This window comes from Talpa europaea, assembly GCF_964194135.1.
Source record: "Talpa europaea genome assembly, chromosome: 6".
Classification (NCBI taxonomy): domain Eukaryota; kingdom Metazoa; phylum Chordata; class Mammalia; order Eulipotyphla; family Talpidae; genus Talpa; species Talpa europaea.
Window position 1 is genome coordinate 21,184,749 of NC_140072.1, and position 23,416 is coordinate 21,208,164.

The window sequence follows — 23,416 nt, forward strand, 5'->3', positions numbered from 1 at the left end:
GATTTGTACCCATTAATCTCACTTACAGTCACCAGAGAGACAGCAAAATTCTTAATGTAACTGTTAAGATTTTTCAGTAGCCTAACTTCCTCTACCATATGCAAAGGAACAATATGTCCTGGAAGTCAAAATAGCAACTGAAAGTAACTAGCCTGAGGATGGAATAAAAGTTGCAATGAAATTTTATGGAGTTAATTTGTATTTATGTTTATATATAAAGGAAAGCATTTCCAAACACAAAATACTTCACTATAGTGCTTTCTAGTGGTGCTAGGAAAAACTGCAACAGACCTTACAAAAAAGGGAATATAGTCTATATATTTAACAAAGTAATAATACACTATGAACATTTCATTAAAAGATTAGACAAAAGCTAATAAAGAACTGCTATGTTTACCACAAGTTGTGTTGCCTTAAGTCAGGATCTCTCTACTACATTGTTAAATTTGTTGAAAAAATAATTTACTCACAATTCTAGCTCAACTTAATGTTCCTTTTGAAGTCAATATGCTAAAAGACCATCCATATCGTTTCTACTTCATCTCTGTTACCATGCTTTCTTTTTTTAAAACATATAAAAAGGAGTTTATTTTGAAGACTTACATAAATATGAAGTTAGAGGAAATGTAAAATTTCCTAAGAAAATATAGTTGATGAAAATTAACTCCAACAGAAAACTCAGACTAATTTCAATAACCACTGTTATTCCCCAGTCTTGTTCCCTAGTCATCTTTCTAAATAAATCTGACTAAGATAAACAAGCAGATTTCATATCTAACAACTCAATGTTGATAGGCCTCCAACCTGGCCTTACTGGATAAAGAGCATAAAAACCTGGATGGAGCGTGCAAAGATAATTCTAAGTCAGAAGGAGAAAGATAAAATACAGGGTTGTGTCACCAGTATGTGGAATATACAGTACCTAAATTAACAGTTTGATAAAGACAAGCTGAAAAACTAACCCGATAGCTGACTAGAGAACTGAAACACCAAGGTGGGAGGGACAAAAAAGGGGAGGGGAGAGTACAAAGAGGGAAAGAAGCACATTGGTCCATAGTAGTGGAATCTGGGCAAGTTGATGGTGAGTGCACTATGGTGGTAATACCTGATAGGTGTAGCCCGATATTACCTCAGTTTAAAAAAAAAGGTAAAGTAGGACTAGAAAATGTTATACTCATAAGCAATGGGATTCAATATGTATGTAATTATAGTTTCCTATAAAGGAAAAAATAAAATATTTAAATATACATACACTTTAAAAAAACTTTCAACAAACATATTAGTGAGTTCCATTACAGCTTTGTTTCAATGTCTATTATTACTTAATGCAATATACAAGGAATATACATAGCATCCCTATCACACTTTAAATGCTGATGATAGGGCCTCCCTAGTAGTGTAGGGGGTAAGTCTTAGTGCTATTACCTGAAGGGCTCATGATGGCCTGAGCTGGATCCTGGCCACAGAGCTAACCCAATATAGCACAGAAGACCTCTCCTGTCTCCCCCACGGCAGTGTGTTTCAGTAGATCTGCCTGTTCTGCTCCCTTCTCTGTCTCTGGTGAAACCTCTCATCCCCCACTCTGGCCTACACCCCAGTTCTATGCATAAATAAATAAAATCTTTAAAAATGAGTAAATGCTGATGCTAAAAATATTCAATTAAGTTCAATGAACTGTTACTGAATGCTTAACACATGCCAGGCACTGTACTGGATGCTAGGAATAACCTGCAGCTTGTAGTCAGTTAAATGTAGAGGCAAGAAAATACAAGAAATAAAAATGTAAATAATTATGGAACACTGTTATGAGAGCTATATAGGAATATACAGAAATAAATATAGGAATTCAGATAAGGAATGACCTAATTCAATCATAGGTGGTGACTAGGAGAACTACCAAAAAGGTAGTTACTAAAAGATTTTAGCTAAACCTGAAAAAAAATAGTTTTTCAATAGGAGTAAAGGACTAAGGAAAAGGTTTTCCTGTAGGGAGGAACACCTTTAAAAGAGTAGAAAATATTAACAATGTGTCAAAATGTCAAAAAAAACGGGGTGTGTGTGTGTGTGTGTGTGTGTGTGTGTGTAAAGGGGCTTGAGGGCCTCCTTAGTGGCACAGCGGTTGAGAGCTGGGTTGCAAAGCTGCCCGCAGCCTCTGCAGAGCCGGTTCAATCCCCAGCTGCTCCCCGGCCACTGGAGGAGGGTCCAGCATGGTGCGCAGACCTCTCCTGCTGCCCGCTGCTCCCCTCAGCAGTGTACTTCGGTCCTTCTGCCTGCTCTGCTCCCCACTCTGGCTCTGGTGAATTCTCTCACCGTCCTGCTCTTCTGACTGTACCCAGTCCTTGTATAAATAAATAAATAAATAAATAAATAAATAAATCTTTAAAAAAGGGGGGGCTTGATGGTAAGGTTTTAATAACATCTCTGAAATTAGTCAGATTTTAAATCAGGTATGGAACATCTGTATTTTAGAACATAATCCATTAGACATAGCAGGTAAGTTAGAATACAGAAATACCAGAGCTGAGGAAGAGTTACTACAGTAATGCAGATAAGAGAGAAATGGGTAGCTTTGCGCAAGGGGGGAGTGGAAGAAATTTCTCAGAATTATATTTTACATATTATTTTGGTTCTTCAGTGTAAAAGTTCTTAAATAAGCCGCAGATTATAAACTGTTTATTCTTGGAAAATTATATGCCAATATGCTCATTTTGTATTTTTTAAGGAATGCTTTGATAAATCCATTGCTAGGTGAGTAATCTTTTGTATTTTTTTAAAAGATTTATTTATTTATGCATACCAGAACTGGGGTACAGGCCAGAGGTGCAGAGGGGTAAGAGGATTCACAGTCTGTTCACAGAGTAGAGAACAGAACAGGCAGATTGACTGAAATACACTGCTGAGGGGAGCAGTGGACCAGACAGGCAAGGTCTGCTGCGCCCTGTGGGTAGCTCCCTGGCCTGGGATTTGAACCGGTGCTGCAGAGGCTGCGGATAGCTTTATAGGTTGCATCTTAACCCCCTGTGCCACTAGGGAGACCCACCCTTTTGTATTGTTAAAGATTCCATTTTACTTAATTTTTGAGCTTCTTAATTGGGACTACTAATAAAGGCTGTTACACAGCATTTCAAAACCATTATCCTTACTTAGGTGTTTGTTTACAGATTAAATGACAAGATGTCTAGAATTTGCTCAAAAATAGATCAAAATGAAGCAAGACTGACAAAAACTGTTGAAGTTTTGGGGGTGTATATGAAAGATAAGAGTTTCAAATCCTCTTCAATAAATATGAAATTTTTTAAATTCCTATTTTAAGGCAGAAAAACAAATTCAGAGAAAAAACTGAAATGTTTTAGAGCTCTAACTCACAAAGAAATGCTTTTATATTCTTTAATTTATTATATTTAAATAGTGGCTTTACATCAGCAATGAATTCCAATCATTCCAGGCATATCAAAAGATAGAAAATCAAGAACTTTTTTTTTTTTTTACAGGAGAATCTCATTAGTTAAAAAAAAAAATAATTGCTAGACTTAGTTCTTTATCGCTTCTGTTTTTTCAAGTCAAACTGCTTGGGGGCAGGAACGGGAGGGGGGGCTCTCTCCACTTTATCTATTCCTTCTCACTACTCAATGCCTTGTGATCTGTTTTATGTCCCTGTTACCTCACTGAAGCTGTTTTGGCAAGAATACCAACAAGCTCCTAACTGGCAAACGAAATGACTATTTTCAGTACACAATTTATTTGTAGTCTGCTTGGCATCTGCAACTGTCAAACTCCCACCTTCTTCCAATACACTGCTCTCTTCTTCCTTCTCAACTATTCCTTTGTTGGCTCGTCTTCCTCTGCCTTCTCCTCAAACATCTCCTGTGGCTCCTGCCGGTGTTCTCCTCTCTTCCCACAACACTTGCTGTGAATGGCTTCTGTAACTTCACTACCAATACCGAGGATTCTCAAATATACATCTCTACTCATGAGTCCTCCCCACTTCTACAGTTGCCTTTCGTCCTCTAATTCTTCCATTCATTTGATTCTCACTTTTAACTCATGCTATACCTCAAGTCAGAAATCTGGAAACCAATCCTCACAACCTGCTCACAATCATCATTTTTTTTTTTTAATTTAAAAATGTTTCCTGGGGGCCTCCCCAGGGTCCTGCCGCCCGCTGCTCCCCTCAGCAGTGTACTTTGGTCCTTCTGCCTGCTCTGCTCCCCACTCTGGCTCTGGTGAATTCTCTCACCCTCCTGCGCTTCTGACTGTACCCATGCTTGTATAAATAAATAAACAAAAATAAATCTTAAAAAAAAAAAAAAGTTTCCTAACTGATACCTTCTCTATTCCGGCAGCTATTATGTTATTACTGCTCATTCTGAACCATGTATTATAATCTTCTCGTCTCTATTAACAGGTCTTATCAGTTGGCCCCCCCACCTCCCAGTATTTAAGGTCAGGGTGATCTATCTAAAATCTATTTCACATTATTCTATACTAAAACTATCTTAACTGCATGACAAAGAAAAGTATTCCTAAATTGGATCTCAACCAGAAAAAATAAATACTATGACATTTATTTATTTATTTATTTATTTATTTATTTATTTATTTATTTATTTATATTGATTTATTTATTGTGTAGAAGAATTGGGTTGTAGGCCAGAGGTGTGGGAAGGGGTGAGAGGATTTACCAGAGACAGAGTGGGGAGCAGATCAGGCAGATTTACTGAAATACACTGCTGAGGTGAGCAATAGGAGATATAAGAGGTCTGCTGCGCTTTGTGGGTCAGCTCTCCGACAGGGGATTGACCTCAGCACAGTGGTGATAGTGCCCAGACTTAACCCTAGGCCACCAGAGAGGCCCACTATGGTGATTATTATTGGCACATTTGGTGGGAAAAAAATGTTATAAAATCATTATGGGATCGTATCAATATTGGTTATTTTATATAACACAACTATATCAAAATTGAATTTCTTTAATTTGATAATGAGTTATATAATTATATAAGAGAATGTCCTTGCTCTTAGAAAATATATATCAGAGATTAAGGGGCAAAGATGCATAATGTCTGCAATGAAGTAACAATTCAGAGGGAAAAATATGTATCAATATACAGAAAGCAAGCATGGTAATGGTAAATACAGCAAATAGGTAAATCTGGATAAAAGCTTTATAGTTCATGTAACTTCTATTAGTTTGTTTTGCTCCATGCCAAACATTATCACCTTTTTCCTGAATCTTGCCTCTAGCAAACACCTTGTTCTTTATGATATCCCTTCAGATCTCACACCCTCTAATTACAACCGTACTTCCACTTTCCAGATAGAAATAACCACTCCCTTCTTTGTGCCTGGTTTAGACTTTGTACTTCTCTGCACCCTGTAGGAACTTCTCCCAAAGTACCTATAGACTGCACTGTACTTTTTTTGCTATAAGTCTATTCACAACTCTCTAAGCCCTTAAGGACAAGTCTATGATGTTTATACTCAGTACTTAAGTTGGATGGATAAAGTAATGAATGTTTCATTTGAAGGGATACACATGCACAATTCCCGATTACTTTAGTACTGGTATATTTCAACTCTTCTGTCTACATGATAGCATAATGCACTGGTGAAGAGTACAGGCTATCCCACAAGGCAGACCTGAAGAACATGATTTATAGTTTCACTACAGTTCTGCAACTCTACACAAATTAGTTTTTAAGTCGCAGGGCCTGATATACAGTAATTAACAGTTCAGTGCTGTTATTATTATTATTTCTCTGTTGCCCTCATTATACCTACAATCTATATAGCCTAAAGTCTCAAATATTCCCAATTACATGTTTTTAGAAGTGTTTTCTGGTCCTCCTTGGTGGCGCAGGGGTTAAAGTCTCAGTGCTATCAAGCTATCACCAGCCACTGCAGTAGCAATTCTATCTGGGCCAGAGAGCTAACCCACATGGCATAGCAGACCTCTCCTGTCTCGCCTGCTACTCCCCTCGGCAGTGTATTTCAGGAGATCTGCCTGTTCTGCTTCCCACTGTCTCTGGTGAATCCTCTCACCCCGCTCCCCAACCTCACCTCCAGTTTTTATATGCATAAATATAAAAAACTAAATTTTAAAAAGTGTTTTCTCCCACTTTCCCAATATAGCTGTTAAGTAATAAAAAGATCCATCCATTTTTCATTAAGAGGGCAAGTTGTTTTCAATCTCATTTGCCATTTAAATTTCCCACATGAAGGTAAACACAGTTTTAATAAAGTTTATCTTTTTGATATTCACACATATCATCTGCTAAGGATTATTTTGCAATTGTTTTGCAAACAGTCCACTCATCAGTTTCCACAAAAACAAAGCAAAACAGGGAATTTCAGTATCACCTGTCAAAGAACTGTCTATTGTTGCTGACAAAAATATCCAAAGACCATCTTTTAAAAAATAGGCTTAATGCATATGACTACTTCATAACTTTCATTTATGACCTACTATTCTTTACTTGTAAACCAACATCAGTATCTTAACACTGGTAAAACAGAAGATTAACTTCTGAAGCAACATGAATATTTGAGCTCAAAGAAGAGTTAATCTGTCAACAGTTTGCCAGAACAATTCTTTTCTACGGAAAATATATCAAATGGAGTAATAGATAATATATAAGGGGAGTAAGCACTGTAAAAATTTCCTTCACTGAAACTACAAAACTGATTTCAATTCCATGAAGAAACCAATATTGAACCTATACCTCTGAGTCATATACGGGGTTATAAACCAATGCTACCTTAATTTAAAAAAAAAGTTTTTTAATTAAAAAACTCAATACTGAGGTTTCACAAAGTACATAAGATTCTTAAGAAAGGACAGAATAGAAGGTATTAAACTTTTAAAAATCATGTAAATCAGTGTATTGGTTAATATTTTTAAAATTTCATAATAAAATTAAATTTTAACATTTTGTAAATATTTATTACAGATAGTATTTCCTGAATTGAAAAGTATAAAGTATTAAAATCCGAATTTGTCTTAGGAATGACAGAAAAGTTATTCCAATATTTAAGACGTTAACTTCAATCTTACTGAATTACCTTTCCTGTTTAAGAGCATACTCCAGCATTTTGATCCTTCTTACAAGATCTTTCTTCAAATTTTCTTGACCTTTTCTTTCCCCTTGAAGAAAAGCTATCTGGGCCTAAATAGGGAAAAGAAAGATAATAAACAGTTTAGAGTAAGCAATTTTTTAAAAAATCTCAGTTGAAACAGGAACCCTTAGGAGATAGGACAATTAGATGCAAACACATTTCCTTCGTATATCTCTCACAAAACATGTAAGGGTACAGAAAAACTCTTAATACTATTCCAGAGAAGGTAGTCAATGTCATTATTTGAGAAAGAAAGAAATTTAAAAATAGAAAAGAGGAAAGAAATTATTTGTAAATGATGACTGAATACCTGGAAAATTCAAGAAAACAAACTATCAACTACCACCAAAAAAGAGATGTTTTAATGATATAGAAACCCAGAGGCTTCAATAAAAACAGCCAGTTGATTATGTGATAAAAGAAAATGATCCCATTTGTAAAAATATTTTAAGAAAAAAATAATAGACAAAGAGTATTTTCATTGCTACCAAGGAGCATAAGGAGGGAAACTATTGTCTTAAAAAAAGAAGACTACACCAGTGAGAACGGCACATATTAAAAAAAACTAGCAACAACAAATGTTGGTGAGGTTGTGGAGAAAAAGGAACTCTCCTGCACTGCTGGTGGGAGTGCAAACTGGTCCAACCACTATGGAGAGGTGTGTGGAGATTTCTTGACCTACTAAACATAGAACTTCCATATGATCCAGCAATTCCACGCCTAGGTATTTACCCAAAGGACACAGAAACATCAATTCCAAAGAGCACCTGCACCCCTATGTTTATAGCAGCACTATTTATAATAGCTAAGCTTTGGAAATAACCCAAATGCCCAAAAATAGAGGACTGGATCAAGAAGATGTGGTACATATACACCATGGAATATTACTCAGCATTCAAAAAAGATAAACACATGCAATTTGCAGCAACATGGATGGCGCTGGAAGGGATCATGCTCAGCGAAATAAGCCAGAAAGAAAAAGAAAAATACCGGATGGTCTCACTCATAGCAGGAATCTAGAAAACTTAAATAAGAGACCGGGAAAAAGAGTAACTATAAGAAAGAAAAAATAAAAAATAAATCAAAATCAACAAACAACTATGAATCAGACACTCTATGGGGGGGGCCAGGGAAAGGAGGAATTGGGGTCAAAATAAGGGGGTTGCAATTGTATGGGGAATATAAAAATAAAATAAAAAATAAATAAAAAAAAAAAGGTGGTACTTAACAAATTAAAAAAAAAGAAGACTGCATTACAATGATTTTATTACTACCTAAATTAACCTTTGAAAATTATGTAAGCACAGTTAAAGTGCCAATAATGTTTATAAAAGTGTATTATGATTGTAAAAAACATAACTAAAAATAAGAATAAACATTTAAAAGTCCTACAATATTCTCAAACATACACTGCTATATGTGTTTTATATAATTCATAGAATTACAATGCTATAAGCACTTAAATGGTACTGATACATGGGCAGAGCTACAGCACAGAAATAAACCCAAATATATACAGGAATTTAGTAAACAAAAGATGGCATCACACATGATTGTGTAAAATGTGTATTATTCACTAAATGTTGATAGAGTCATCTGGAAAAACATTTCTCACATCAAAATAAATGCTGAAGGGACCGAAAAAATAGAAAATTTCTAATAAATTATTAGAAGAAAAAGTAGGGTTTGTTTTAAGGTTAGGAATTTCTTTCTGAATAAGGCAAAATCATTAAAGACAAAATTCACCTCAAAAAATTTTATATACGATATTTTAAAAATTGCTGAAAACAAAGTTTTTTTTAACAAACATCAAAACAAGATAGAAAAATAAGTCTTACCACAAAATTTTACTTTTCTTAGTATAGTAAGAGTACCTACAAAACAATGTGAAGATTAAGAGCACAAAAGAAAAACATTGAAAGAACATGTTGATAGAAAGGAAAAACAAAAGGCTCACACATTAAAATGACATTCAATCGCACATGTAAGAGAAATGCCAATAATAACTGTAATCAGATTTCCATTTTATCAGATAAGATTAATAAAGGTCAATAAGTCAGTAACAGAATATGTTGGAAAGAGGGCATTAGTATGTTGGGTGTGGTGATGTAAATCAGTGTTACTATGGTGCGCAATTTTGCAACGTGTCAACCATAAATGCATATAACTCTTGATCCAGCAATTCTAATTCTAGACTATTATTCTTCAAATAATTTTTCCCTTTGAAAAACTCTATTCAGAAAGTCAGAAACAAAAGGTATTTAAAAACATGTTCTTACTTAAGGAAGTTAATTACTTCTGTAAAAATAACCTAAGTCTAAAACAAAGTTACTGGTATAAATTCTTACTCTTTAAAACTCAGATAAAGATTCTCTTGCCACAGCAGGACACTGTTGTCAGAAACAGATTATTTAATTGAAAGGGAAAAGGAAGAGAGGAAACAAAGGGGAAGAAAATATTGAATGAAAGAATAGAGGGGAAAGGAGAAAAGAAAGAAGGAAAGTAGGTTACATCTATACAAAGGAATACCACGTAGTTGGTACAAAGGAGACTAGATCTAAATACAATATAAAATGATATTCAAGATAGATTAAATTAAAAAAAGAGAGAGAGAAGACAGAACAGTGTAAATGGTTTGGAGCTATTTGGTGTTCTTTTTTTTTTTTTTTAAAGATTTATTTATTCATATAAGCACTGGGTACAGTCAGAAGTGCGGGAGGGTGAGAGAATTCACCAGAGCCAGAGCGGTGAACAGAACAGGCAGACAGACGAAGGGCACTGCTGAGAGATGCAGCGGGCAGCAGGAGAAGTCTGCGTGCCATGTGGGACCCTCGCCCGGCGGCGGCTGGGGATCAAACCGGCGCTGCAGAGGCTGAGGGCTGCTTCGCAACCCAGCACTCAATCGCTGTACCACCAGGGAGGCCCCTATTTGGTTTTCTTTAAAATAAAAAAAGTATATACCACCATTATGCTTTATGTATTGGACTATCTCTGGAATGACTCACAAGTGAATGTCTTCAAAGAAAGTTACTAGGTGACTAAAAGAGGGATAAGAATTAATAAGCCTGTAAAATGTAGATATTGCCCCCCCCCTTATGCCTTCTGAATGCCATACCATAGGCATGTTACAATGTATAAAAGTCCTTTATTGGAAATTTTAAAAATTATTATAGTCCAATGAAACTTATTCACCAGATCTGGTTCCACAGGTCATCAGTTTGTAGACTCCATTTCGGACATTTCAGTTCAAATTCATTACTTTTTACAAAGGAGACAAAGGTTATATCATAAGTGATTCAAGAGTGGTTTATACACCTAAAGAAGGATAGTATTTTTACAAATGAACCAAGGTGATAGATAGTCCAATACCATGAATGAACCACTGCTTGGAAAACTCATGGCACACACACATCATGATGGAATATCAGTAACAAGGACATGACAGAAAATGCAAGACCCAAAGGTCCCTTAAAAGTCCTTCTTACAAGGAAATGGAGGCATCACACTCCCAGACTTCAAACTATACTACAAAGCCATAATCATCAAAACTGCATGGTACTGGAACAAGAACAGACATACAGACCAATGGAATCGAATGAAAATCCAGAAATAAACCCACAGATTTATGGTCAACTAATCTTTGACAAAGGAGCAAAGACTATGCATTGGAACAAAGAAAGTTTGTTCAATAAATGGTGCTGGGAAAACTGGGTCGCTACATGCAAAAGAATGAAGCTTGACCACTACCTCACACCATACACAAAAATCAACTCAAAATGGATTAAAGAACTAGACATAAGACCTGAAACCATAAAATACATAGAAGGAAATATAGGTGAAACACTACGTGATTTGCATATCAAAGACATCTTTACAGACACATCACCCAAAGCAGTGATAGTGAAGGCAAAGATAAACAGCTGGGACTACATCAAATTAAAGAGCTTCTGCACAGCAAAAGAGACAATAACAAAAACAAAGAGAAACCCCACCAACTGGGAGAACATTTTTGCACACAACACTAATGATAAAGGACTGATCACAAAAATCTGCAAAGAGCTGATGAGACTCAACAACAACAAAGAAAATAACCCAGTCAAAAAATGGGCAGAAGAGCTAAAAAGAAACTTCTCTGAAGAGGAAATGCAAATGGCCAACAGACATATGAAAAAATGTTCAACATCACTTGTAATCAGGGAAATGCAAATCAAAACTACCATGAGATTACCATCTTACACCAGTGAGAATGGCACATATTAAAAAAACTAGCAACAACAAATGTTGGCGAGGTTGTGGAGAAAAAGGAACTCTCCTGCACTGTTGGTGGGAATGCAAACTGGTCCAACCACTATGGAGAGCTGTGTGGAGATTTCTGGACCTACTAAACATAGAGCTTCCATATGATCCAGCAATTCCACTCCTAGGTATTTACCCAAAGGACACAGAAACATCCATTCCAAAGAACACCTGCACCCCTATGTTTATAGCAGCACTGTTTACAATAGCTAAGCTTTGGAAACAGCCCAAATGCCCAAAAATAGATGACTGGATCAAGAAGATGTGGTACATATACACCATGGAATATTACTCAACATTCAAAAAAGATAAACACATGCAATTTGCAGCAACATGGATGGTGTTGGAAGGGATCATGCTCAGCGAAATAAGCCAAAAAGAAAAAGAAAAATACCGGATGGTCTCACTCATAGCAGGAATCTAGAAAACTTAAATAAGGGACCAGGAAAATGAATATAAGAAAAGTGAAAATCAAAATCAACAAAAAACTATGAACCAGAGACACTTTTTGGGGGGTGGGGGGCGGGAGGGGAGGGATTGGGGTCAGAATGGGGCGTTTGCAATTGTATGGGGGAATAGAAAAATAAAATTATTAAAAAAAAATTACATATATTTCGTAAAAAAAAAAAAGTCCTTCTTACACATCACGACAACAGAATTTCGCCTGAAATATAAAAGATCTTTAGTGAGACAGCAAATATATATATATACTCTAATCTCCAATATTGTCCAGTAATTTGGAATTGTGATGTATTTAGCTATTTATCTTTTTATTTTATAGGTATACTTCACATACCATTAAACTACATTTTTTTAAATTTTATTTTTATATTCCCCATACAATTGCAACCCCCTTATTTTGACCCTAATCACTCCTTTCCCCGCCCCCCCCCATAGTGTGTCTCTGGTTCATAGTTGTCCATTAAACTACATTTTGACAACTTTTTTAAAAAAATTTTTTTAAAGATTTATTTATTTATGCACACAAAAACTGGGGTACAGGCCAGAGATGCAGAGTGGTGAGGGGATTCACCAGAGACAAGGTGGGGAACAGAACAGGCAGACTGACTGAAACACACTGCTGAGGGGAGCAGCAGGCAAGACAGGAGAGGTCTGCTTCTCCATGTGGGCTGCTCCCTGACTGGCTGGGGATTGAACTTGTGTTGCAAAGGCTATGGATTGCTTCATAGTGCGGTGCTTAACCCCTTGCGCCACCAGGGAGGCCCATTTTGACAACTTTTTAAGAAAACCTTTTTCTGCCTGCACTAATGTCATCTCAAGATTCTCACAGAATGAATTCTCCTGAACTTTCAGGAGTTCTGGGAACAAAAGTGAGATTAAGGCATGCAATTTAAATCTTAAGAAAAAAATTGAGAAAATTGAAGAAATTTAATCTGATCAAGTAGGTAAGTTATAAAAACAGCTTTTGAGTGCTACCAATTTTTTTTTTTATTATAAGTGATCATGCTCCCATGTGTCTGTATAAATAAACCTAGTGGTGATGATATAAAGAAAACTGTGGAACTATTTTCATGGAAAGTAAGTGCTAAAACATCAATAATACTTTATAATTCAAACTGCAATCACTGAAAAGTATATTGAAAAAAGAAAAATTCACAAAATACCAGTTTGGGTTGAATATTTTTTAGTTGTTTCTTGGTCATCTTTTAGGGGAGGATAAAAGCAATCACTACAAATATCTAAAAGCAAACAACTAAGATTCTCACTTTGAATTTGCACACGAGCTCACAAAAAAAAGAAATATTTAAAAAGTTAATTATGATTTCTTAAGCTAAGGAACAGCATACAATGAAGTTTCAGTAATCTACTTCATATCTTAAATGACTTGTATAAACTATACCTATTTCGGATAAGCACGTTAGCCCTCTCTCCTAAAGACAGTGTCACTATTTGGTGACATCTAACTTTAACATCAAAATCATCTAGAAGATTTGTAAAAACACTGGACTGCTTGGTTAAGCCCCATCCTCTCAGTTGCTGATTGAACAAATCTGGATAGGGGTCTGAGAATTTGCATTTCTAATAAACACCAAGGTAATGCTAATGCTATGTTCTGGGACAACACTTGGAAACCCCTCATCTACACCATCTGTGACATAGTTAGAAGGCCAAAAATAAAGCAAATAGGCCACTAAGTAGCAAGGAACAGAGCTGTCCCAGAACTCCAGCTCTTCACATAAGAATGCAGCCTTATAAAAAGGGCCACAAGCTGACAGGCAAGCACACACTAGCTTTTTTGATCCTCTTCCAAATTCCTTGTTTATGACTGTATTTATTTTTAGGAGTCTCCTGATAAGTAAATAAAATCAACCATCTTTCATTCAGTTCAATCACATCTTTGAGGAATGCCTACTACCCACATCATGGTCAAAATTCTGAGCCCAATAGTACTTTTTATTTTCTACTAAAGGAAAAAAAAGCTATGTAAATACAGTTTTACCACCTTATAACACTTATCTGAATATTCAGTCAGAAGCCAAGAAAGTAAATGCTCTGGAGTACTTAACACGTGCAAGGCACTCTGCTAAACATTTTATTTAGCTAATTTCATTTAACAGGGACTACTATGTAATTATTTCCTTATCTCATTAAGTTTTCTAAGTGTTTACAGTTTATTTCATCTCCAATCAGATTATAAACCTGTTATGGGCAGAAGCCTTCATTCATGAGTATAGTATTACCCATTAAATGACTAAGTACCTCCCACTTGTATTAATTTACAAAGACAGGATTTTTGCATCCAACTAAATTAGAAATCTGTTTAGGACAATAACTACATAAACAAGTAGATCTGGGCCTCCCTGGTGGCACAAGGGGTTAAGCACAACACTATGAAGCTATCTGCAGCCTCTGCAGCAGGAGTTCAATCCCCAGGCCAGGGAACTACCCACATTTTGTAGCAGACCTCTCCTTTCTCTCTCACCGCTCCCCTCAGCAGTGTATTTCAGTCAATCTGCCACTCTGTCTCTGGTAAATCCTCTCACCCCAGCATCTCTGGCTTGTACCCCAGCTCTTATATGCATAAATAAATGAATCTTAAAAAACAACAGATCTAACTGTTCAGTCCCAAAGTACCATACAATTTTGTAGTTATTCAGTGGTATTTGATTTAAAAGATAAAAAACTCAATCATAGTAAACGAAGAAAAACTAAAGCAATTATTCATAAAACAAGTATAAAAAATAATTGTAAGCTAGAAATAGTTTCAATAGCTCTTTAGTTTCAAAGAACTTTGAAAAATTTTTAATTCTCAGTTCCTTCATCTACCACATCAGTACCTATAAAATGTGAATTATAAGTCCTGCTACCAAAGATAAGTTTTAATACTAACATACAAAAATTATAAATATTAAATATTCAGACAAGCAAAATGATGATGGCAATGTCTCCAATTTCAAAGCCTGATCACTGGAATGAAGAAATTTAAACCATTTTCTTTTCTCATAGTTAGATAAAATCTTCCAGTTTGCTATGTTCTTATCTCTGAAAAGAATATAAGCAACTAGTTGCCCAAGATACTGTCTTTGACAGTAAAAATATATTCTCCTCAGCATATGAACATTACTCTAGTAACAACAGAACCTACGCTCTTTGGATAGGCTTTTGTGCCTGGGGTATTTTTCTTTACCATGGCAATGAATTACATATAATCATTTACTCTAATGGCAATGGCACAAAGTTTTCTGTAAAATGTCTGGAATTGGGAGAAAAATTCAAGATCATGACACAAATTCAATGAAACAAAACTATGAAAAATATATTTTGAGAAAGATGAAAAGTGGTGGTAGAGATAGTCATATGTTCTCTATGTTCTAAATTCCAGGGAAAATCTGACCAGTCAGCAAGTTACCTAACATGTAATTGCTTTTATTTGATTAGTATTGCACCAGCCCTAGAAACGCCTCTCTTATTTTAGTATGGGCTCTTTCTTTTTCCTTTTTGTTTTTTTGTTTGTTTTGTTTTTAGATTTATTTATTTATTTATTTATGCATACAAGCAGTGGGTACAGTCAGAAGCGCAGGAGGGTGACAGAATTCACCAGAGCCAGAGTGGTGAACAAAACAGGCAGACTGCCGAAATACATTGCTGAGGGGAGCAGTGAGCACGGCAGGAGAGGTCTGTGTGCCACGTGGGACCCATGCAGGCGGCCAGGGACAGCCCAGCGCTCAACTGCTGCGCCACCAGGGGAGGCGCTTTCCTTTTTGTTATCAGCTATCACAATGTACCTTTCATTTTATTATCAAATATTCAGACAAAAAAATACTTTAAAATTCTCCTGAAATAACCTATGTTCTTACTCATTTAGTTTCTGAGCATGGTTAATGATAGCAGAATTTTTCAGGTCAACAAACTAACATACTTTGATCAAGTCAGCAAGACTCAGATAAAGTTGGGGAAGAAAAAAATAATTTTAGTTAAAAGAAAACTTGCTCTATAGAAGTGACTACAGCCATTTGGAAGTTAGTAAGAAAATAAATAGATATCCTAAAAAGATAGTTCAGAAAAGAAACTTATAGATAGCCAGAGTCATTATAAAACATTCACCCTTGACAGCTAACAAAAGGAAGGAAAACCATATTGTTTAAGAGGATTTATTACCAGTAAATGATTCTACAAGGAAAAGGTGGGGCAGGGAAAGCAAAGCAATATGGAATATGTCAATGAAAATAAAGCAGTCTATGACCATATATCTGAAGGCCATGAACATGTCAATGAGCAGCTTAACAACTCTAGAAAGTACATTAGAATTTTAAGAATAATTTTCCAGAAGAAAAAAACATAATTCAAAGGAATGTAACAGTATAATCAAATATATTAAGAAATTTTTATTTTTTAAAAAGATTTATTTATTCATGCATACAAGAACTGGGGTACAGGCCAGAGGTGTGGGGGGTGAGAGGATTCACCAGAGACAGAGTGGGGAACAGAACAGGCAGAATGACCAAAATACACTGCTGAGGGGAGCAGCAGGCGAGTCAAGAGAGGTCTGCTGCCCTATGTGGGTAGCTCCCTTGCTGGGGAATGAACTCATGCTTCAGTGGCTGCAGATAGCTTCATAGGTTGTGTCCTAATCCCTTGCACCACCAGGGAGGCCCTATATTAAGAAATTTTTAAAGCAGGCAGATTGTAAGAAACCTTTTTAAAGGTAGATCAGGTACAGTTAGAAAGACCTGTTTTGAATCCCAGCTTTACCACTTACTGAATAATAAATTCAGGGTGTTTGGTATTTGCACTTATTCACATAAATGGATTAAAATTTCTTCAATCAAAATTTAGTTACTAAAACTATTACTATTTTGCTTGATGTTTTAAGTATATATTTAAAATAAGTTTTAAGTATATAAGACAAGATATTTATACCAAATATTTATAGTTTGTATGGACACGCTTATACCAGTTTTACTGTTTTTCATATAACTATCTTTATCTCTCACCAAGTTCATTAGAGTCAGCATATATCTGTTGATACAAATTCCAGAGAATATCTTTTAACATCTATAAAATTTCAAATAGCCTAATTCTACACAGCAGTAAATAATATAGGCATTAAAGATTTCAAAGTGTCATTCAACAAAATCCAACATCTAGTGTTCTTAAAGCTCATCTGCAACTGAATAGTAGCAAATTATTTCACTTCAGTTGTCATTTCATTACTAATAAAAATGGGTATAACACCCTCCCCAAACACCAGGTTATTACAAAAATTAAACATTAAGTAAACAAAAGGGTCTAGCATATTATTGTCACCTTTCAAATTGTTTCCTTCCTACCTAAAACCAAGTTAGAACTACACTTGAAGGAGAGGAAAAAGATGCCTCAAGATGGTCTCATCCCAATCCCATTAATATACAATAGTATTTAAAATGCTTGAACATTTTCCAATACATTCAGTACTATACAAGAAAGGGAGATAAAAAAATAGCTGAAGGACATGAGTCTTTTGGGCACTATGACTAATGATGGCATGGTATATATTATACTATGGCAAGAAAGAATAGTTCATCTGGCTATTGCAGTGAAGTTTTCAAGATGGATCTAAGCCCTTGCTTCCTCTGCTCCAACCTAAGCTCATCAAAACAACTTTTTCAATACTAATTTGACTCCATTACTTTTTAAAATTGTAGTGCTGCAATGGAGGTAATTAATATTTTGGTCAATGGATGTGCAAAACCCCCTAAATTTTGTACTGCCATTAAATCAGTGTATTTGGTTAATCAGGTTTAATGTGCCCAGAATCTGAAATATTTAAGAGAAATAAAATTATGCTTTTAAACCTTACAAAGCAGAAGACCTCTCATGAGTTAAGAGTAACCCTTCCTCCCACATGTGCCCCATCCGGGTTCCTCAACAGATACTTTTTATTGATAATAATGATAAGCAATAATAAATGAATATTAATATAATGTATTCATTTAAATATAGAATTATAAAACTCTACAACAGCACTGCCCCGTTGAATTTTCTACAATGATGGAAATACCTGTATCTATACTATCCAATACAGTGTGGTTTTAGAGGGATTAATAAAGAAAGAAATAATTCAAATATTTTTCCAGAACTGCAGGACAGAAACAAATCTACCTACAGTACAATGAATGAAAATTACAAAATAACAACATTAATAACCACAACCACTTACAGGAAACTTTAAACCATCAGGGATGAAAAGCTTCTGAGAGAGGAAAAAAAGGACAAATATAAATACTCAAGAATCAGAATAATATTTAAGGTACAACAAAATAAATCAACATATCCAATCTAAAACTTCAGCAATCAATCATTTTCAGATACAAGTTTCCAAAAACAGTTCCTTCCCATATAACCTTTCTGAAGAAACTAACAATATCTTTAAAATGGGAAACTTTGGGTGCCTTATGGGAAACTATCAATATTTAAACTATATTCTATATCTTCTCTCTATCACACATTGATTGTATTAAAGTTCTTTTTCACTGACGGTCTTACACACCAGAATATGTTTTGTGTTGATGTGGTGGATGGCAGAACCCATTTAAGTGTGCAGGTTTAGGGGTCCTGGAGTACTCCTTACCCTGCCCTGTAACAATAAGATTCTAGTATTAGGCATTTAATGACTAAAAGCTGATTTAAGACATTACACAGCATCTGCAAACTCAGGTACAAAATGTTCAGTGAGCCAAAAAATAACCTATTAAATCATACCCAGTTAGAAATGTTTTATTTTAGATTAACAGGGAAAATCTGCATTTCTTTTTTTTTTAGTTTTTTAATAAAATATTTATTTATGCATACAAGAACTGGGGTACAGGCCAGAGTTACGGGGTGGGGAGAGGGATGAGAGGATTCACCAGAGACAGAGTGGGGAACAGAACAGGCAGATTGACTGAAATACATTGCTGAGGGGAGCAGCGGGTGAGTCAGGAGAGGTCTACTGCGCCACGTGGGGTTAGCTCCCTGGCTGGGGATCGAACTTCTGCTGCAATGGCTGCCAGTAGCTTCATAGTACTGACACTTAACCCCTTGTGCCATGAGGGAGGCCCGAAACCTGCATTTCCATTGGCATAACGGGACTTTGGTCTCTCTAAAGTTGAGAAACATTGTTTAATTATTAGCTCTATAAAGGGCCTCACCTGGTGGTTCAAGGAGTTAAGATGCAACCTATGAAGCTATCTGCAGCCACTGCAGCAAGAGTTCAATCCCCAGCCAGGGGATACTCACAAGGCGTGGCAGACCTCTCCTGTCTCACCCACTGCTCCCCTCAGCAGTGTATTTCAGTCAATCTACCTGTTCTGTTCCCACTTTGTCTCTGGTCATTCCTCTCACCCCCCATACCTCTGGCCTGTACCCCAGTTCTTGTATGCATAAATAAATAAATCTTTAAAAAAAAATAAGCTCTATGTGCGCTACAACCATACCTGCTTCTTTTTTACTGTATCTCCAGTACCTAGAATACAAGAGATTCAGTAAGTACCTAAAATCCCAACCAAAAGTCTTGCAAACAAAAGTATAGATATTTTAAAGTTCATAATGACAAATTTTCTTTGAAGTTTTCAAAAATTGATTATTTTATCCTTTTCTGCTTTTCCTCACTTGGCTAGCAATAAGGACCCCAAAAGCTTAAACATTCACTTTTGATGAAAAGAAGCAGACTTAGAAATGAGAACATAAGAACTTTTCATCCTAAAATCTTGATAATTGCAGCATTTATAGTTTACCATTTAAAGAGGCAGAGTTCAAAAAGTTTAAAATCACAATATACTGATAATGCAGACATAAACCAAACTGGAGAAGTAACTGTAAAGTCATGCTAACTAGATATTTTATTTAAAATAATATGTTGATGAGGATGCAGAGAAAAAGGAACTAACTGTACTGCTGGTGGGAGTGCAAACCGGTCCAACCACTATGTAAAGCTGTGTGGAGATTCCTCAACCTGCTAAAGATGGAGCTTCCCTATGATCCAGCAATTCCACTCCTAGGTATTTACCCAAAGAAACATTAATTCAAAAGGGCAACTGCACCCCTATGTTTATAGTAGCACTATTCACAATAGCTAAGCTATGGAAACAACCCAAATGCCCAAAAACAGAGGACTGGATCAAGAAGATGTGGTACATATACACAATGGAATATTACTCAACAATCAAAAAGATAAACTCACGCCATTTGCAGCAACATGGATGCTGGAAGGGCTCATGCTCAGCAAAATAAGCCGGAAAGAAAAAGAAAAATACCAGATGGCCTCACTCATAGCAGGAATTTAGAAAACCTAAATAAGGGACCCGGAAAAAGACTAATTATAATAAAGTAAAAATCAAAATCAACAAGCAACTATAAACCAGACACACTATGGGGGGAGGGGGAGGGAATAGGATCAAAACAAGGGGGGGGTGGGAATTGTATGGGGACTATAACCAAGATGAAAATGCATACATTGTGCAAAAATGAAAAATGATATAAAAATATATAAAATTAAAAAAAAATAAATACATTTTAAGAAATCTTCATAGAAAAAATATTCAACTTTGTTATCTATTTAGAAGACATAAGAAATGTATATAAAATTTGAAGGTATAGGATGCAAGAGTATCCTGTTCATTTCACAGACATTTTAGGACATAATGCCAAAGACATTTCCTGGCAGTCAGTATATATATATATATAAAACACGCAAAGGGGGGAGAAAACAAACCTATACTCACAACGACCAAGACCCAAGCACCATTTGCTGCAGTTAACATAAGGCTGCAATTACGAGGCCCATGGCATCCCTGAGATTAGCTCTGTCAGAATGACTTGGCAGAGCCCAGGCAATGCTCCACACAACGCTGCAGATACTACTTGCCCTAAAAGATCTTTCCAATGGATGTCATGAAGCAGAATTAGCTAGCAGCAAGAGGGACAGATAAACTGCTCCTCTGTGTACCAACATGTATTACATATTTGCTACATTTATGACAAACATTATAAATATCAAAGATGTCTGAGATACCAGACCTGCCTGGAAGGACACAAAAAGTTGGGAGACAGGATAAAGATATAGAAGCATACATTTAGTACATATTAATTAACAATAACATATTAATAACATATGTTATCCAACAATAACATATTAATTAACCTTAATATGTTAGTCATTTATTAAGCAGCTACTATATGCCAGTCACTCTGTTGGACCTTAAGGAAATAAAAACATCCTTAAGTGACTCACAAATATATATACAAACTATGAGATAGATGATAGCATCAAGATACAGCCGACATTCTCACCACTAATTCTGCTTTTAACTAACCATATGGATTAACTGGCATTCTCTAGTCCCTTTGTAAAACCCAATATTAATTATTCATCACTAAAGTATGTTATTCATTATAGTTCACCCATACACTTTGGTTCCCACAATAGAGTCATATAAGCTCACCAAGAGTCAACAGGTTTCCTCCCAAACCTGTTTATGTCAGGTGTACTGGTTACTTCGATTATACAATTCAATTAAATAGTACATAAACTAATAAAAATATGTGTATAAGGAAAAAGACTAAATTGAACGTTCTGGAAAGACAAGACAATAAAGGAGACCTACTAAAATACTGCTGACAAATTAGATGTGAGTGAAACAATTATAAAAGATTGGAGAAAACAGTCCTCCCTGGTGGCACAAGGGGTTGTCTCAACACTATGAAGCTATCAGCAGCGACTATAGCAAGAGTTCCATCCTTGGCCAGGGAGCAAACCCACTTGGCACAGCAAACCTTTCCTGTCTAGCCCGCTGCTCCCCTTAGCAGTGTATTTCAGTCAGGCTGCCTGTTCTGTTCCCCACTCTGTTTCTGGTGAATCCTCTCCTAAACGCCTCCTCCCCCACCCCCCACCGCTGGCCTACACCCAGCTCTTGTATGCATAAATAAATAAGATAAATCTTAAAAAAAGAGACTGGATCCTTTTCCGGTTCATAAGCATGATGACTGGGTGTTCACAGGGCTGTGTGAGATGTGCCTCCCTTAAACCTTGTTACGACATCGGCACATTACCCTTCTGACATGGGGGAAAAAAAAAAAAAGATTGGAGAAAAGCCAGAGAGAAAATGCAAATAAATGGCCAACAGGCATATGAAAAGATGTTCAACATCATTTGTAATCAGGGAAATGCAAATCAAAACCACAATGAGATACCACCTTATACCAGTGTGAATGGCACATATTAAAAAAACTAGCAACAACAAATGTTGGTGAGGATGTGGAGAAAAAGGAACTCTCCTGCACTGTTGGAGGGAGTGCAAACTGGCCCAACCACTATGGAGAGCTGTGTGGAGGTTCCTCAGTCTACTGAAAATGGAGCTTCCATATGACCCAGCAATTCCATTCCTAGCAATCTACCCAAATGACACAGAAACATTAATTCAAAAGGTTACCTGCACCCCTGTTTTTACTGCAGCACTATTTACAATAGGTAAGATATGGAAACAACCCAAATGCCCAAAAATAGATGACTGGGTCAGGAAGATGTGATACATATACACCATGGAATATTACTCAGGGATCAAAAAAGGTAAACTCATGCCATTCACAGCAACATGGGTGGAGCTACAAGGGATTATTATGCTCAGTGAAATAAGCCAGAAAGAAAAAGAAAAATATCAGATGGTTTCACTTATAGGAGGAAGGTAGCGGGAAAAAATTAGGGATTGGAAAAAAAAAATTATAATAAACTAAAAAGCAAAACTAACAGGTAACTAACTAAATCAGAGAAATTCTTCAGGGAAATGGGAGGGAAGGGATCAAAACAGGGGAAGGAAGAGCACAAGGGGCCATGCATGGATGAACTGGTGGTGAGAATTCTTTTTTTTTTTTTTTAAGATTTATTTTTATGCATATTAGAACTGGGGTACCAGCCAGAGGCATGGGAGATGAGAGAACCCACCAGAGCCAAACAGGCAGACTGGCTAAAATACACTGCTGAGGGGAGCAGCGGGCCAGACAGGAGAGGTCTGCTGAGCCATGTGGGTAGCTCCCTGGCTGGGGATTGAAGTCATGTTGTAGTGGCTGCGGACAGCCTCATAGTGCTGCATCTCAATATCTTGTGCCACCAGGAAGGTCCAGTGGTGAGAATTCTATGGACTACACCTGAGAGAAGAAAGCGTACATTGTACAAAAAGGAAGAATGATGTAAATACATATATTTAAAAAAACAAAGACTGGAGAAAAGGTCATAAAATTCTCATTTCACATTCAGTGTGCTTTATTTAAAGAATACCAAAACTAGAAATCATAAAGTATGTGTTATAATTGTAGCTTATTTAAGAATGACAACAAAGAGCTCCAATAATCTCACACTGGCAAATGGCTATGAGTTTACTTATTTTTAACTTATTTTAAGTATCACTTTAATCATCTTTTTGGATTAACTACCCAACCACCAGTCTGGATGGTGTTAAACAACAATGTTTGTGTCTTACATATCCAAGATTTTAGGAGAGCATTAAGTTTTTATTATGTCTAGAGGTCA

General features: G+C 36.1%; 1 protein-coding gene across 2 annotated transcripts in view; it reads right to left on the reverse strand.

The window, feature by feature from the left end:
* Positions 1-23,416, reverse strand: part of STRN (striatin) — a gene marked incomplete at its 3' end in the record, with an annotated part of 89,143 nt that overhangs the window by 54,371 nt on the left and 11,356 nt on the right. For both annotated transcript variants that reach the window (XM_084234518.1, XM_084234517.1), the window contains exon 2: positions 7,063-7,166. In XM_084234518.1, the coding sequence (XP_084090644.1) occupies positions 7,063-7,166 (104 nt within the window). The remainder of the gene's footprint in view (positions 1-7,062; positions 7,167-23,416) is intronic.